The 17,527-nt window shown below is 36.0% G+C and overlaps 2 protein-coding genes across 2 annotated transcripts in view; both read right to left on the bottom strand.

Annotated features, from left to right (window-relative positions):
• Nucleotides 1-11,411, bottom strand: part of LOC122415808 (ATP-binding cassette subfamily C member 4-like) — a 28,385-nt gene extending 16,974 nt beyond the window's left edge. Inside the window, exon 1 of the mRNA XM_043428292.1 lies at nt 10,927-11,411. The gene's annotated coding sequence lies outside the window, so the exon portion shown is untranslated. The remainder of the gene's footprint in view (nt 1-10,926) is intronic.
• Nucleotides 11,412-12,121: 710 nt separating this feature from the next.
• polo (Serine/threonine-protein kinase polo) lies at nt 12,122-17,478 on the bottom strand. The gene is made up of 7 exons (XM_043428768.1): nt 17,176-17,478; nt 16,590-16,814; nt 16,116-16,333; nt 15,440-15,735; nt 14,818-15,102; nt 14,321-14,721; nt 12,122-13,573 (listed from the first exon to the last, which is right to left on the bottom strand). Exons 1-7 carry the CDS (start codon nt 17,266-17,268, stop codon nt 13,343-13,345), a joined length of 1,749 nt encoding a protein of 582 aa, XP_043284703.1. The 5' UTR covers nt 17,269-17,478; the 3' UTR covers nt 12,122-13,342.
• Nucleotides 17,479-17,527: the final 49 nt, after the last annotated feature.

The following is a 17,527-nucleotide window of genomic DNA, read 5'->3' as shown; positions in this document are numbered from 1 at the left end:
AAACCCACACTTCAGATGTTAAAATAAATATGCTTTTTGCAACAGTCGGAAATTTAACCATTTCCACCTAAAAGCATGATATTTCAGGCTTACAAACTGATTCGATTTTTTTTCAAATTGTAAATCACGATTTCTACATCATTTTTTGTAAAAAAAGTCATTTTTTCTGCATTTCTTTTCAATATTTTTTTTTATATTAAAAATTGTACCAATAAAATAAAATCGTCATGGTCGTTTCTCAAGGGTTGAAAATACATTGTAGTATTTTTATTTTATTTTTATTTTAGTTTTTTGACTATTTATCGTCCTCTAAAGTGAGTGGGGGGTGGATCGCACCCCCAATGACTATTACGACACAGTCCGGAGGTGTGACCACTCTAAGGGTTAACATCCAAAACACCCTTTCGATTTTGAATTATATCGAGCGCGTGCGAACTCAGATATTTACTCTTCACCGTGAAAACTTCCAGCCAGCGTACCGCCGCACCTTGACTCTCTGCGTTAATGTCAATAACAGTTAACACGAGAAAACAACGGACACGTGACAATGACGTAACTCTCGTAATTCACAGTTACTCCCGAGCACATTGCTCGCTTTAGGATATATTTTATTTGTATGCGCGAGAGCAGCCCACGAACGCAATAGGACGTTACAAATTGAAAAGTTTTTTCGCAGACGTACCGGCGGCGACTCGAGTGGACGAGAATGTTAAGCGAATATCTCGGCCGACGAAACAAACGTGAGTTTTCATTTTTACTCGTTCCTTTATCCAAAGCAGCAGTCTCGTTAAGATTTTTGCATCAAAGTTCCCAAATTTCCTGAAATAACGCAACAATATGCACTCGTGGACAAACAATCAAAAAAAAGGTCTTCTGTTTTGTAAATGTTTTGTTTATGCGGAATATTTTGGAAAATGCTTTGCTCTGATCATCGTCGGAATCAAACTTGAGACATTTGTTCAATCGATTCTCCAATAAATAAAATTGACCAAATGATTCCTTACGAATTTAGATATTTGAACCCGAAGAAAAATTTTCTAGCTGCTGCTTTGTATTTCTCGTACGAGTAGGAGAGTAGCAATTTGCAGTGTTTATCTCCTTGATTGTCGCGCTAGCTCGCCAACGTTCGTTAGTCGCGTGGATTCTCTCAGAGCCAATTCCTATGTCACGCTCCCCTCCAACCGCATCGAACACTGCCGGACGGCGGCCGAGTCGACCCGAACCATGCGTACCGACCAACGGATTTTAGTATTCTAGCCGCGCATTAAGAAAGTCTCACACTACTCGGCGGTACGGAAAAAAATCATTTTTTTTTCAATTTTTTGACCATTTTTTTTTCATTTTTGACTAGTTCCCTATATACCTTGAAAAAAAGTGAATCTCGAACGCGATTATCGAAGGCTTGAGAGGACGAAAAACCCGTTTTCAGAACTTCACCAACAAATATATTTCTTTTCCGAGCCCTAAATTCTAAAGAAGGAAAATTCGTTGAATCGAACGTCAAGGGATTCTATGGCCCTCGATAAAACTGTCGAGAATTTAAGGTAACTCCTGTACTGCATGCTAGTCAAATGAGTGCTAAATTTTCAAAACGCTTTAAGACCAAGTTTATCGTATCGATTGTCGATTATCGTACTGTTAATAGATATGCATTGCATATTTTATTAACGCGAAAAAATATTTAAAATGATAGTTTTGCAAAACTATCAACTGATAAATGTAAATTTCCATGATAACACATTTTCACAGGTATTTTTCAAAGAATTATCTGTATTTTTTAACCGATTTTATTGCACAAGTCTTATTTTGTACCTTAGCTGATCCTCTACGAATTCACCACGTAGATTTTATCTCTAAATTAATTCCTTCAGAAATTATAAATGAAAAAGTTTCTCTTCGCTTAATGCACAATTAGCTGCAACAGTGAAACGATTAAGTTAAAAAAAAAACTACATGGTGAATTCGTAGAAAATCAGTTAAGGAATAAAATGAGACTTGTTGCAATGAAATCAGTCAGAAAGCGCAAATAATTCTTTGAAAAATACCAGTGAAAATGTGTTATCATGGAAATTTGCATTTATCAGTTGATTGTTTTGTAAAACTATCGCTTTTCATATTTTTACATGTTAATAAGATATGCTGTAATACAAATCCACTAACAACGCGTTTAATCGATACGTCTAACTTGGTTTAAAAGCGTTTTGAAAATTTAGCACTCATTTGACTAGTATGCAGTACAGAGTAGTTACCTTCGCGCAGTTTTCAAAATGTCGATGCGTGAGCCGAGCCAATGATGCGTGTGTCCTTACAGCGACATGCGTTAAGAAGTACACACGTTAATAAACGCGTAAAGCACGCGGAAACAGAAAGATCGTGGGTTAACTGAACGTAAATGGTTGACCTGAAAGTTTCCAGCGCCTTTCAATTTCAACGAAATAAATCTTGCGTGCACACGGAGAGACTTTTATACGAATATTTCGGATGAATTCGTTAGAAAAATTTGCTATGTTTTATAGCAGCGCTGTTCACGACGCTGAAGTTTGCAACGTTGGAGTTGAACGAAATGAACGAAAAAAATATTTATAATTAATTATTTTTTTATTTCACGAATTATTGATGTCGCTTGAAATATGACGAATTGGAAATTCGGCAGGGAACGAGATTGGAGATTTACTGGAATTATTTGAGAGTTTTTTAAGACCATTTCGTTGGACTCCAACGTTGGAAACTTCAGCGTCATGTTCTATATCGCAATTCTATTACATTTTACCAAAGTGCATAGTAATTTTGTTGCCGAAAGCAGTTCTTTCAAATTTTACTATGTACGACAGGCAAAATTTAGGTCTCCGACATCCTTACATCGAACGATATATCGATATCCGAATGTCACTCGTGTCTTTGGCGAAATGTTAAAAATTGGTGAATTCGACTGGATAAATTGCTTGAAATTTTACTATGTGCCACTGGTTAATTTTCATGTTTGTACTCGCAACGCCTCAAACAATTGGTGGGCGCATGAATTTTGCTATGTTATTGAGCAAAATTCAGTGTGGTCAAAGGGAAAATACGAAACTATGCAATTTTTCGTGTAGCACAGAGAAACTACTGTTATGTTATCTCCTAAATTTTCATCAAATCATTTCATTATTTACTATGTTTTTGATGAAAATTCGCTCGGTGTTAATTTTTGATACAGTACAGCGGGTTATTTACTATGAACTGTGGTAATGGTTCCCAAAACTTTTGCATTATTTGACACACTCTGTAGCGATTATTATTATAATATCGATGTGGTTCGACATTAGTTTCTCCGTGTATAGATCGCTATAAAGGGTAGGCTGTGGGCGCGCGTGGGGAAGCAAAAAATATTATCTGCTTTGTCTCTTCGGATTCGAAAGAAAAGTAAGTGCGCGTTTGAAGCGTGATGTGTGCGAGATAAAATAAAAAAAAAAAACATCGCGATGTTTCGAATGAATTTCTAGATTTCGATTAATTCTGTCGGTGACGACGTTGTTGCTCGAGAGCCAACTCAGAATCATTAAAGGTGACCTCGTCCATGTATTTCATAACGATACAATTACCGTGACATCAGGCAACACAGCGCGTGAAGGCTGCAAGACCACGTGGACCGAAAATCGATAATCGAAAGAGCACTGTTTCATTTCTTTCAGCAAACGAAACGATAACGCATACGATATACGATAACCATTCGAATGAAAACTTCAACCTACGAACAATGGTCGGCGAAACATGGCTGGGAGCGATTCCCTGCCGTAGCCTCGCGTATTATTTACGTAAACTTCGTTCGTGATTTTTATGTAAGCAATTTCCTATTGCGAATCGTCCTCAGCACTTTGCGATTGCTACAAAATATTGGGCAGCGCGCGGTGCACTGTGACGAAATGTTTGCCATACAATCTTTGTACCATAGTTTATCGCAACGAAAAACTTTTGGGATTTTTTTTTTTACTTACAACAAGGAGTGGAAAGAACTATTTTTCGGACACTTCTCGCGAAAGACGTGACCCTTTTCACATCAAACTGTCAAAAATACTCTCATTCCGTCGTAAAATGCTCAGAAATTATGGTGAAAAAATAAATGGTTCAAGTTGACAATTCCGCAGGGAACAGACGAAAAGTGTTTCGCAATATGAGCTTTGTTTTCTCATTTGAACGTGCTCTCAGATTTTCTCGAAAATTGGCCTGCAAAATACAGATTCACTGTAAGATTTTCCATAGATATTACTATAAAAATCTAGTCACTATAATCAATGCGAAGCTTAATTATTTGCTTTTCACACACTCTACTCATCGAGGTTATTTTCATAATAATCGCGTAACGTAGAAGACTATTGTCAACCGCGCACAAAAAATGTTATCAATCATTTTATCAGCAGCTAGTATTTTTTTTTTTTTTTTTTTTTTTTTTTTTTTTTTTAATTTACGCTCATGACCATCGTATCTACGTGCTGAATAACGGTTGTTTGTACAGAAAAACAAAGTCTCAGGAAGTCCTTAAAATGATGGAATTGTAACTCTGAATTGTGACACTATGAACTTTGCGTTATTAGAAAACAACGATAATTTAATTGTTATTTTTTTTCCGTTCGATTTAGTATTTCTATATGTACATTAAGGGGTCTACTCAAATTAGAATTTTCAAAAAATCGGTTTTTTTCATTGCATTTTTCAAAAGTTCACACTTCTGAAAGTATCATACTAACATTTTATAAAGATCTGAGCAATCCAAGAGTACTTTTGAGCGACGTTTACGTACCGCTGTCCGGACGGGTAGAAAATTTCGAATTTAAAATGAACAAAAAGCTCAAAATTCCGAAAATCTAGCTGGTCATTTTAAGGTATTCCTTTCACGAACCCGAAATCTTTACAAAAAATTGATTTTAATTTACAATAAAGTACAACTGCATGCGAATAGGTTGGCGAAATTTCAGGTCAGGATATCGACCGCTTAATGAAGAATTAAAATGTCAAAAATAGTAAAATTTCTACGGGACCTCATGGAGAATCTGTTGACAATATCGAGCATACGTCGTTGCCGTTACAGCACGCCGGTGTCTCCACGCTCGACGCTCGCGAGGGAGAGCGTGTTGACTCGGTCTGACCGACCCTCACACAGACTCCCGATAAGCCCTTGAAGGTTTCCCATGCCTGGACTTTTGGACTATTTCCCAGGCGATACGGAGGCCCCTGGCTGCCGCTATCGTTAGGGAAAATTCCAGAGGAACGCGTCTCGTCTCGCGTAAGGCCTACTCAAGAGGAGGACGATTAGTATCGGGCTAGGGCGAGAACGTGAGGGTCGACTCCGCGCGACTATCACTATGAGTTTTTTTTACGAATTAATACTTATAGATCGAGAGCTCCGAATAGTAGAGTAGGAGCTTACCTCTCACCTGACATTACAAACCGACAAATAAAGTTGGAGTAAATTTTTTCTCGTGTGCTTCAAATACCAAAAACAGATCGTGTCGCGAATCGCCAAGCTAACTGACCGAGCTAACTCACCGAGTTAGCTTGGCGATTTTTTTCTACCCGTGAGATAGTTTTTATCAGGAATTTAGAGATATTCAGTGTATGAATTATTGAATAGAAATGTGGTGATGATGGATTTGTTACGTGGAAGGAAAATGGGAGAAGGATCGCCAAGCTAACTCACCGAGTTGGCTCACCGAGTTAGCTTACGACGCTGAAGTTTGCAACGTTGGAGTTCAACGAAATGAAAGAAAAAAAGATTTATAATTCATTATTTTTTTATTTCACGAATTATTGATGTGGCTTGAGAAATGACGAATTGGAAATTCGGCAGGAAACAAAATTGGAGATTTACTGGAATTATTTGAGAGTTTTTCTAGATCATTTTGTTGGACTCCAACATTGGAAACTTCAGTGTCATGTTAGCTTGTAATGTAAGGAATCCATAGCGACAATAAAAATAAAGGGTTATCGAATGTTGAAAAGAGATATTAACGATAAAGTTGGAAAAATGGCAGAAGCAGAAGCTTTTCCCATATAACAGCAACTTCTCAGAGGTTAGGAATCAGTTCAAATTTCGAGTGCACATTTATAACTCTTAAAACTAACGCAATACCTATCCTGCCATCCGCATTCCGTAATTTTTCCCTAAGACGATTCGTAGCTTATTGCTCACCGTAAATCCGAACCGTGAAGCAATCCGCCCACCTACCCTAGGTCCTCTGTCCCCGAAACTCCCCTACGAAAGAACGCTGTCCTCATAATTACTCTTAACCCCACACCTCATGTGCCTTTTTTCATACCCTCAACCTCATGACCGGGGTTTGAACGCACCCCACTCTTTTTCTGCTTATAAATCCGGTCCTACGATGCTAAACTGACTTTATCCTACACCATTTTCTTCGTTTTTTTATAACGAAAAGAATGATGTACGATAAAACTAATTTCAATTGAATTTATATATAAAAAAATCCGTCGATAATGTCGCTTGTTAGGACGGGAGCGTAGTTTGAAGTTCGCGTGGGGTGTGCTCACACCCCAGTCATGCGTTCTAGGGTTAAGGTTGTTGTGGGGTCTAGTCGCCCGGGGTGAAGTAAAAGGGGGGCGCCCTATGCTTATACATGGGGCCGACTGATTGTTACCAACTATCGCTATGAAATAATCGTCATAATTAATATTATAAAAAAAAACCATTCCAAACATAATGAATAAAAAAAATTCATCTTCGAAATCTTGGTAATGTATGAAAAACGTTTGATTCATAGGAACAAAACGTTATCAAATAAATGCAAAAGTGACGAGTACATCGGATGACGAATGAAAAAAATTCAAAACATAATGGTATGTAAAAAAAAATTACGAAACCAACTGTAAAGAATTTCAACAAAACAAAAACTATTTTTCTTTCAGGGTCCTCTATGAAAATATGTGAATTTATCATTTTTTAAAAGCCCCCTCCAAAAATCAGCTCAAAAAAATTTTTTTCAAAGGTCGCTCAAGATTTTTAAAAATTCCAAAAATGGTCAAAATTCAACTTTTTTTATTTAAAAAATTTTTTGCTCAATACAGCGAAATTTTGTACAGAAAGAACCAATGAGTTTCTGAAATTTTTAACTCAAAATATTCATTTTAAAAGGTCGCTTATCATTCATTCTAATTTTTATATACTTTGCTTTTATTGCTTCGAGCGACCTTTAAATATTCATATTGACTATCAATTTGAATTTTGAGTAAGATAATCGATGAAAATACACTACGTAAAGGAGTAAAAATCGTATATAACAATGTAGGTAATACACCAGAAACACGGAAATTATTTACCGGCGCAGCAAACCATGTTTGATCCTGCGCTATTTTTGCTTTCATTCAATTATAAAGTACTTGTTCGTAAACAACATTTCCAAGTATTTTTGTTGGTAAAATCTACTTGATAATTAGTAAAACAAATTGTTCAACACATCACTCAGTATTGTACCAAATTCACTCATTATGAGAGTCAATAAATGTTTTGATTAAATAGGTATGCTCTATTCATAATTACATTTTCTCTGCTAACTAGTTCTCGTAATTGTTTGAATTGTTTAAATAAAAATATCGACCTGTTGTAGAATCATACCTTGTTACGTAAGATTTTTCGTCCATCTCATTGTGTATTTCTAACCATTATCTTATTTATTGAGATAGAAAATTAAAATCAATAATCAATATAAATATTTAAAGGTCTCTCGAAGCATCGAAAGCAAAGCATATAAAAATTAAAATTAATTATGAGCGACCTTTTAAAATGAATATTTTGAGTTAAAAATTTCAGAAACTCATTGGTTTTTTCTGGAAAAAATTTCGCTGTATCGAGCAAAAAAATTTTTTAAATTAAAAAAGTCAAATTTCGACTATTTTTGGAATCTTTTAAAATCTTGAGCAACCTTCAGAAATTTTTTTGTTGACTTGATTTTTGGAGTGGGCTCTTGAAACATGAAAAATTAACATATTTTCATAGAAGACCCTGAAAAAAAATAGTCGATCTTTTTGCGCCACCCTAATATACAGTTATACATCTCGTGCATAAGAACTTCGATTTAACGCTCAATTATGCGATAACCATCCGGTAAAAAAATTTGAAAAAAAATGTATTTGTATACTTGATGCCAAAGAATGTTATCACCAAATTTTATCAAATTGTGATTATTTTGATTTCGTGATCCACCCTCCTTAAACGCGTTTTTCTCAAAATTACGTTTTTGAACGGCTCGTTGATCAAATCTCCGACATTATTCAATCGATCCTTACCAAAATTTTGCTACACGACCTTTATGACTATAGCTATAGCGCACATCATACGAATTTTAAAATTTTCAGTGGAACTATTTGTTTGTTTGCAAAAAACGATGAAAAAAACGTGCTCTTTCGAAGTTATTGCGGAAAAACGGCCGCCATTTTGTCATTTTTGAAAAAATCAAAATATGCGCGATAGCCATTTACCTACTGAATCTAAAACCATTTTTTTCTCCAATCATCCATTCCAGGGATCCAGAGATTTTATCACAGCGCACACCCATCTTTTTTTTGGACTTGTCTTCTCCCCCCCCCCCCCCGTTTGTCTGCACGAAAACTAAGTAAAATAAAAATAAAGAAACATTTTTTTGTATTTTAAGAGTGCATTTTTTAGACCCAACACTTTTTATATACGTATCTATAATTTACACTGGTCAAAAAAATTCGTGAAAATAGTCTTTTTTTTACCCGTCTAATTAGAGTAGACTCCTTAATTTCTGAAATGAGGAAATATTCTATCAAACTTTATTGAGAGGGGCCATTGACTCCAAGTAATAATGATTCAATAATTGATAGAAACATCGCTCAGGCAGAACATTTGAAGACAGGAGAAATGAGGATTTTTTTTACGACGCTGAAGTTTGCAACGTTGGAGTTGAACGAAATGAACGAAAAAAATATTTATAATTCATTATTTTTTTATTTCACGAATTATTGATGTCGCTTGAAATATGACGAATTGGAAATTCGGCAGGGAACGAGATTGGAGATTTACTGGAATTATTTGAGAGTTTTTTTAGACCATTTCGTTGGACTCCAACGTTGGAAACTTCAGCGTCATTTTTTTTTCTCTATTGCGTGAGTGCGAGAAAGCTAGCTGCAAGATGGTTGCACCGTTTATTCGAACATTCTTGATTTTTTAATAAAAATACAAGTCACACCTTTTTGATAAAATAAAAATAACTTACGTTTTCTTTCAAAAATCAATTTTAAGTTACTCGGAACACGAAACTCGAGGGTTGCTCCCGGAAAGCATCGACCGAAAAATGACAAATGAATATAAAAATTTTTAGATATACGACGAATCGCTTCATCTCGAATTTCTGAGAGTCAAATTTATCGACACATTTCGACCGATTACCAAGAAAAGCTCAGTCGGCGCGAACGTGACAGTTTTTTGTATCTGACAAATAATGTTGCGTCGCTGATAAAGCTTTTTTGTAATCGACCAACTCGTGTTGGAAAGTTTCACTCTCGAAATTTGCAGCTATTATCGCTCTCGGACTAACCGTGGCGACGAGATACCAACTTGTTTGAGTTAACCAGGGTCAGGAACGAATCTATTAACTTGTTCCGGCTATGATTCTCGCTATTAAACTCTTAAAGATTATCATCTCTCCATCGAAGGGGAAACTTATTTCTTCCAAACACGTTGTGACTGAAAAAACAGCGCGGAATTGCAATTTTCTCGCATTGCAGCAGAAATTTTTTTAAGCTAAATTATATGTGTGCGAAAACCCGACTCATTTTTTGATGCAATTAAAAAATAAATAATTAATATCTCTTCAACGCGTTTAGGCTACAGAATTCGACGAGGTCGCAGTCGAAAGAAAAAAAAAATAAAAAATATGTCAACTTAAAATATTCTCCGAAATGCTATAGTTAAATAATTATGAAAGAAACGAATTTAAAAAATTTTCAAAAACAATTGGAAACGCTATCGCTCCGGTAAAGAGTCTCTGGCAGCAACTCGTCGTAACATAAATGTACTTGTTATTATTGCTTGTTATAAGGAGTGATTTACGTGGAGATATCGGTGTCCAAGGATATAATCAGACGCTACACCGATGGAATTTATTTCTGCTGTAAAAAATTGCGATTCATGCTCCTAAGAAGTCATCGATAAGCGAACGGCTGATTGGTTATTTCAAACAAACGAGTCGATATGATGTTTAATCCGGCTTATAAAGCGCCTCTGGACGACGCTGAAGTTTGCAACGTTTTAGTCCAACGATATTGACGACAATAACATTTGTAATTCACCAATTTTTAATTTCACGAATCATTCGTGTAGACTGAAAAATCACGAATTGCAAATAAGGCAGGTAAGAGAACTGGAGAATTACTGGAATTATGGGAGAGTTTTTTGAGATGATTTCGTTGGACTCGAACGTCGCAAACTTCAGCGTCATCGCCTCTGGGGGATGCCTATAGACGTGTTTTATAGCTCACTGACACTGTTTCATTTTCCAAATATCTATCAACGGGAATACTTTTTCTTTTAAACTTTCTGAAGCTGAGCTGGAAAAGCAGTTCGAGTTCAAAGCGTATATTTGATCATTTGATGTTGACATGAAATGTTTGGATTTGGATAACAGAGAATATATTGAGATTGGAAGGAACAACAAAGACAATAATCAACGCACAAAGTAATTTGAACATCGTTCAAAAAGTACCCGATATGATGCAGCACGTACTGTTTTATCACGAGTGTAGTTTGCTTTATACGATTTAATATAATGGCCTTGAAATATTTCACATGCGTAAAGACATTACGTGTCTCGTGAAATTTTGTTACATAGTGTTGATGAGAGAGAAGAAAAAAGGCAGCAGTCAGCGTTTTTGATAAAGAAAGAAATGGAAGAATAATGATAGGATCCATACCTTTTGGCTTCGAGTCTAATAACTTGCGTAACACAGTTGTATGCCCCTGGCCGAGTCAGAAGTTGTAAATTGTACACTAATAATTCTTGCTCTTCATTAAAGTTAAATTCATTTTCTCATTTAAAAAATCACTTCCACGAGCGGCGCCAACAGCTATTCACATAAAGGCATTTATTTTTATCACTTGCGTTTGAACTTGAACTGTGTAAGTTCCTAATACTCGAGTGTCCACTTTGAAAATAACGGAAAAACCGGGATCGAATGTAAGTCGTCGAAAACCTCGTGACACTTGACAACGTTGATTTGAGAAATTTAAGAGACATGAAACCTCGCTTGACAACTGTTCAACGGCAGTGTCTGGTGCCGACTGCACTGTGTTGTTCACGCATCAGCGTCGACGCCGACCACGAACTGCGAGTGCGACTACTCACTCGGAGCTCGAAGGCCTCGAAGTCCAATATACAATGTTTTATTATATCTTCAATCTCAATTTTAAGTGTGCGTGCCGTCGTTGCGCCGACGTCGACGCATCCGTCCAGCGCGTCCAGCGCTACGGCCACTACGACGGTTAATTGAACTAAAGGAAACAGCTGCTCTCTCAGAGAGACCCCGCCGCCGAATTCCCGGAGCATGCGCGAACTTCTTCAGAGTTTTCTCCTTTCAGTTTTATCTTGATAAGTGCCTCGAACGTAATTCGTATAATTTACCATAAAAATTCTTGGATTTCATTTAGTTTGTATTTTTTTTTCATTCGTATATTTATGATACTTTTTCGTTGATTAAAAGAAATTACTCGAGTAAAAACGTTTAAAAAGTGTAATTGCAATTTTTATTCTTACCTTCGATACATCAATTTTTTATACACTTTGGGGATATTTTATCACAAATTTGATCACGAAATAATTTTTCGCTTCAAAAATACTGGTTTTTCCTCTTCGTAATAACATTTAAGCATCGCGTCCTTTAAATTGTTTATAAGAATAACTTTTTTTTAGCAAAAATAGCACAGCTAATTGATAATATTGGGAAATTTAACTGTTTTTTGATAAAAGACGCCAAATACATTATTCACGTTCCGACAATACGAGCTCGATGATAGGGGCACGTTTGGGATTTGGGACTCTTTACAATTGTTGGTTGCAATAATGAAAGCCTGGGATTCGAGTACTTCGACAATAAGTAAAAAACCATCGAGTAGAAAATGATCATTTTTTATTGTTCGCATATTCAACAAGTGTATTTTCCTCGCTCTGAATAATTTTCGGTTCGACAATTCGGTTACTCTTTGAAAAAGGCCAATGCTCGTCGATCAGCCGCAACAATGTATCAAAAAATCTTATGTATATTTAATCGCTTAACAAATTGGTTGCTTCTTATACAATACTCATCTCTTAAAAATACATCATATCTCGTTGATTTCGTGTAAAAAATGTTTCTTCTCCTCACGCCGTTTGTTTTTCAATCAAACATTCTAATTCGTAGTCTTCTCATTGTCTCAGCTTCGTATAAAGAATAAACAATTAGGAAAAGAGAAAAGTGTTGTATGTTAATTATTTACACGTAATATTTTGCTGATTCGTTTAGAGCTGTGCCTTAAATTAATATAAATCATAAGTGTATCGTTGAGTTTTAATTTTTTTTTGCTTTATACTATTTTTTTTCCTTTTTTTTACTTCCCTTTTTACGTCTCACGTTCAAAATGTATTTCGAATTCGTTTTTTGTTCTCATTTTTTCGTTTCACTCTGTTCTTTTTTCTCACGGCAGTCTGGGCGTTTTGATTCAACATAATTCTTATATACTATAATATTGTTATAACGAGTATTCCGTACATCGCAGTTTTACGCGAATATAACAGGACCCAGGTGTAAAGAGAGTTCCGATTTTCTTTAAACCTGACGTTGGAAAAAGGACGAAATGGTGGGATACGAGGTATGAAAAAATGTGCACGTACACTACGCAGGGCACGCGACTTTTGTTTGGGGGCATACCGAAAATGAAGAATATTCGTAGAGTACAGGCAGCGGAATGAGAAAGAAACAATACTGTTATAGTCGACTTTTCAAGCGCATTAATTCTTCGGTTTGAAATAAAATATAATGTTAAGAAGTCCAGTGACAACACGTATTTCACTATCAAGTCATTTGCGTCGACATTCAATCAATATAGGACGAAAAAATGAAAAACGTTTAAAAACATAATGAATAGTCCGTTTCTAAAAGTACTTTTGTACACAGTTACACAATTGAGAAAAATTGAAATACGAGACGGTGATCGATGCTCGTTGTTCGATATTCCCTGTCTGGGCTCGTTCATTTCTTGACAATCTCATTAAGCAGCTATCGTGAAATTGTTCATATCACGAGCACTGGGAAACTTGGATGCTTCTACATTTATTTATTTATTTTTTTTGTTTACCTATGCGGGCGCTTGCTCTGCATGAGCCCGCCAATCTTTGCTGGGGAGATTGCGAATCATCATGGTTATTTTATCGTAGGCGTATTCGAGATTTTTTGCCAAACCAGCGATGCAACCCGCCTTCTGGATAGTCTCGAAACGATATGTCCGGAAATTTTTCTCCTGGTCTATATACGTTACTGCGGCCATCAACGGGCACATTATGATCTTTGTGTGATCCAGGAAGTTTATCTGTTTTGAAAGGAATAATAGGATACATGATAAACCAAAAAAAAATCAATTATAGCACCGGACCGAAAACAAAATCGACTAAATTCAAAGATTTTGCATGAATAATAAATTTTTTTCTTAATTTGGAACGAATCTCGATGTACATGGATTATGCTATTAATCAGGTTGAGTTACTAATCAATAGTTAAAAAAATAAACAATTATGTAGTCGTTCTTTATATCTTTTAAATCGATTCGTATGATTTTTTCGAAAAGTTGAATTTCTGAGATTATTGTTTTCTTGTAACAAAAATTCTATTTTCCACTTTTTCTACGGGCAGTTTTCAAAAAACTGTTGAGTCTATGTCTTCTCGAAGCACAGGGCAACATTATGTTGAATCTTTTCACAGAAAATAGGAATTCCGCGAGTTTCTGTTGATTTGATATTTAATAAATTTGAGGAAAAAACTGGAAAGCGGCAGAATATTATGAAAAAGATAAAAAAATTTACTTTTGAAAATCAGCAATTCTGATTAAGAAACTTTTTGAGATTCGCAAGCAATTAAACACGAGCAAATTTGTTTGAGATGCTCAGCCAATTCTCCCAGTATCGAAATACGATTCAATGAAATTTTTGTGTAAAATATGTGAAATCTATTTCTTGAGAAAATTAATAGGTTTCTAAAATTCGATTTTCCACATCTCTTTCCCGATCGCTTCGAGTTTGAAAGGTATAATAAATAAAGACTTGAACGCCTGAAAACCCACCTGAACGGAGCCATTGGTGAGTTGCATAACGACCGCAGTTTGTGTTCTAAACCACTGATGCATGTAAGGTATCCTGGACATGGAATCGCTCGATTTGACAACAATAGAGCCACCAGCCTTCATCAGATGTTCGTTCATGTATTGGAGGAAGAAGTTCATGAGTTTCATCTTCTTTTCCAGGCTGTCGGGATAGTCTTTGACGGTGTAGTACATTTCCGTGCCATCGCGGTTTATGTAATGAATGTTGAATTTGTTTGCGAGCATAATGAGGCGTGTTCCATCGTTGTACATGACGCCGACACCGTCGTCGCAGAGTTGATACCCAAAACCGTATTTATCGGAGTAATCGACCCACTTGCTGACCCACAAAATCGGCTGTGACGAGGGATCCGTCATTTCGACTGCAAAACATTCGTTTTTCATTACGTTTTTCTTTGTTCATCTTTTTTCGACGCAAATTACCGTGAAAATAGTGTATCTCTGGGTTTCAATTGTACCTGCTGAAGAAGCGCCTGCTCGAGCTGGTTTCGCAGCTAATACTGCGGCTAATTGTTCCTTCAAAGTTACCAACATCATCTTTATGTCCCGCGTCGATTTGGCTGGATCACCCGTGATTTCTTTCGCTTTCCGACTCGGACTCGTTGGTATCCTAAACGCAAAGTCCGTTTCACTGCCGATCTGCATTTCCGACAGTGGCTTGCGTTGTTTGTTGTGTATTTCTAGCGTGTCCAATCTCGGTGCCATTGTTAAACACGAGAGAGGCAAACTTTGCGGTAAATACCCTTTTTGTAACCAAAAGTAATTATCGTTTTAAGATTGGTTGATGCAGTTTTGACAATTAACGGAGAAAAAGAAATTATCAATTTCAGAAATAACGCTACTTGGAATTTTTCAATTTTATAAGTTAAAATCAATAAAGTGAAAAACGTATGACATGAAGGATCATTCATAGATGTTGAAATCATCTTCGGAGGTTTGCAGCAGACTGTGCAAGTGAGCAACAAAACTAGTTTGTTGAAATCGCATAGAGTAAAAAAAAAGAAAATGGCAAAATTAAGCTCCCGTAAATTCTTTTCGCCAATTGAATTGTTTTTTTAATTATAAAAAATGATGATTTACCACTCGTGAAAAACGGATCTTTCAGCAATTTCGAGACGCTTGGTCTTTTAGATGGAACCCCTTGCAGCATGTTTGCTATCATTGTCATTGCTTGTTTCCCAATATGGGTCGGGGTTTTATAATTGACCTGTTTTATTCTTGCGTACGTTTCCTTGAGGCTTGATGTTTCGAAGGGTGGTTTGCCAACGAGCAACGTGTACATTATGCAGCCGATACTCCATACGTCAACTTCGTACGAGTGACCTACTTTTGTCAAAATCTCAGGAGCTATGTAATTCGGGGTGCCACATAAAGTTCTGAGAATGAAAACAAAATTTGAAAATAATGATTCTCTCAATACGTGCGATTTTGTTGCCTAAATGCTTCCAATTACTAGTTTTTCGCTACCTAGAATTTTTTTTTACAACTTCGACAAAATAATTAAGAAAGAAAATTATACTCTCGTTTTGATTTGAGCAAATTTTTCTCTTGGTGCAATGTTAGTTGAACCAAACTTTTAGCAAAAATATAACAATATCGTGAAATTGCTTTCTAATGTTGAAAGTTTATTGGTATTTTGCTGAGCTATAAAATTAAAAGCGCTGCCAAAACTCAGAAATATAAACAGAAGAATTTTTATTCCCAGCTGCTTGAATTTTTTCTTTGTAAAAATATGATAACAAATAGATATTCTTACTTTTTTCTTTCACCATCGTGCTCTAATTTTGTTGCAAGACCAAAGTCCCCGATCTTGACTTGCAGTTCATCATTCAAAAATAGATTTCCAAGCTTCAGATCCCTGTGAATTATTCTATTCTGGTGGAGATAATTGACTCCGTCACATATTTGCTTCATAAAATATCTAGTTTCACACTCGGTTAGGGCTTTCCGTCTTTTGTGTAGTTCCATCATTGACTGCAATAGAATCGTATTATTGCTATGATTGACACAATTAAAGATTGATTTGACAGAAATAAATAACAGCTTTTACCAAGAATGTTGTTTTTGTATACTCGAGTTAAATTAAAGTCTCAATGTAGTTAATGCATTTCATCACAATAGTTTAACAATAGTTTAACAACGGACATATTTGTTATCCGAATAAATCAACATTAAGGAAGTAAGAAACATAGTACCAAGTAATCAATTAACAAATCATTATTAATATTACCCTTTTACGACAAAGTTCGAGAATAATGTAGACATTATGCGAGTCATCGAAGAATCCGTGAAAGCCAACGACGTGTTTGTGATTGAGGCTCTGATGAATCAATATTTCCTGCGTCATTTTTTCTTTCTGATTGCTCTTCGTTATAATGGACTTTGGCACGATTTTTCCAGCATAAACGAGGTGAGATTTGGATTCTCTGATCTCGTAGCATTTTGCGAAGCCACCCTGTTGAGAAGCATTAGCAAAAGAGTTAAGATGGAATCAACAGGTGGGTGGAAAAGTAAAAACGGAGGTGAAGAGTCACATATATATATATATACACATGAGTAAATATTCCAGATATAAGGCTTCACGTTCAAGGTCAAATTATACAAAAGCCGTATGAGAGATCGAAGTTTGGGAGATTATCGAACGTCAAAAACGAAGCCTCGTATGCGAGTTTGTGAGAAAAGTACACAAAAACTTTCACAAGCGCAAATAGATACGTTCGGACTTGATATTGGAAAAGAAAAACAAACTCTATGACGTGATGAAGAAAATAAATGTGAATAGCTCGAAAGAAAGAGCATGACCAAGGAGACTTTACCTTTCCGAAGAATCGACCCTTAACGTAGCTCTTGCCAGATTTTGTGTCGTATATTACGTCCGGAATAACGGACTCCTTCTCGTCTTTCGACATTATCGTATGATATTTATATAAATCCACTTAAATAGTACACGTACTCAAATGAGATATCACCTTACGAATTACAAGCCGAAAAGCCGATTCGCACAACGATAAAATAAAAAAAATATAATACAATAAAACAAAGTTCCGCACGCTCTCAGCTCTATCACTACACCGCCGACTTTCCTCCTCGAAGCTGCTGTTTTGATGCAACGGACTCTCAGAGTTTGAATTTGAAGCTGTCAACCAATTGGAGCCCACTTCGAGCTTT

Source organism: Venturia canescens, chromosome 9 (genome assembly GCF_019457755.1).
Source record: "Venturia canescens isolate UGA chromosome 9, ASM1945775v1, whole genome shotgun sequence".
NCBI lineage: Eukaryota > Metazoa > Arthropoda > Insecta > Hymenoptera > Ichneumonidae > Venturia > Venturia canescens.
This window is presented reverse-complemented; position numbering and strand designations above follow the sequence as displayed.

Coding starts and splice junctions, on each gene's coding strand:
- polo (XM_043428768.1), bottom strand. CDS start 17,268: ATGTCGAAAGACGAGAAGGAGTCCGTTATTCCGGACGTAATATACGAC. Junction 16,334..16,589: donor TCGAACTTTGTCGTAAAAGG/GTAATATTAATA, acceptor ATTCTATTGCAG/TCAATGATGGAACTACACAA. Junction 13,574..14,320: donor TCACCAATGGCTCCGTTCAG/GTGGGTTTTCAG, acceptor CTTTCAAAACAG/ATAAACTTCCTGGATCACAC.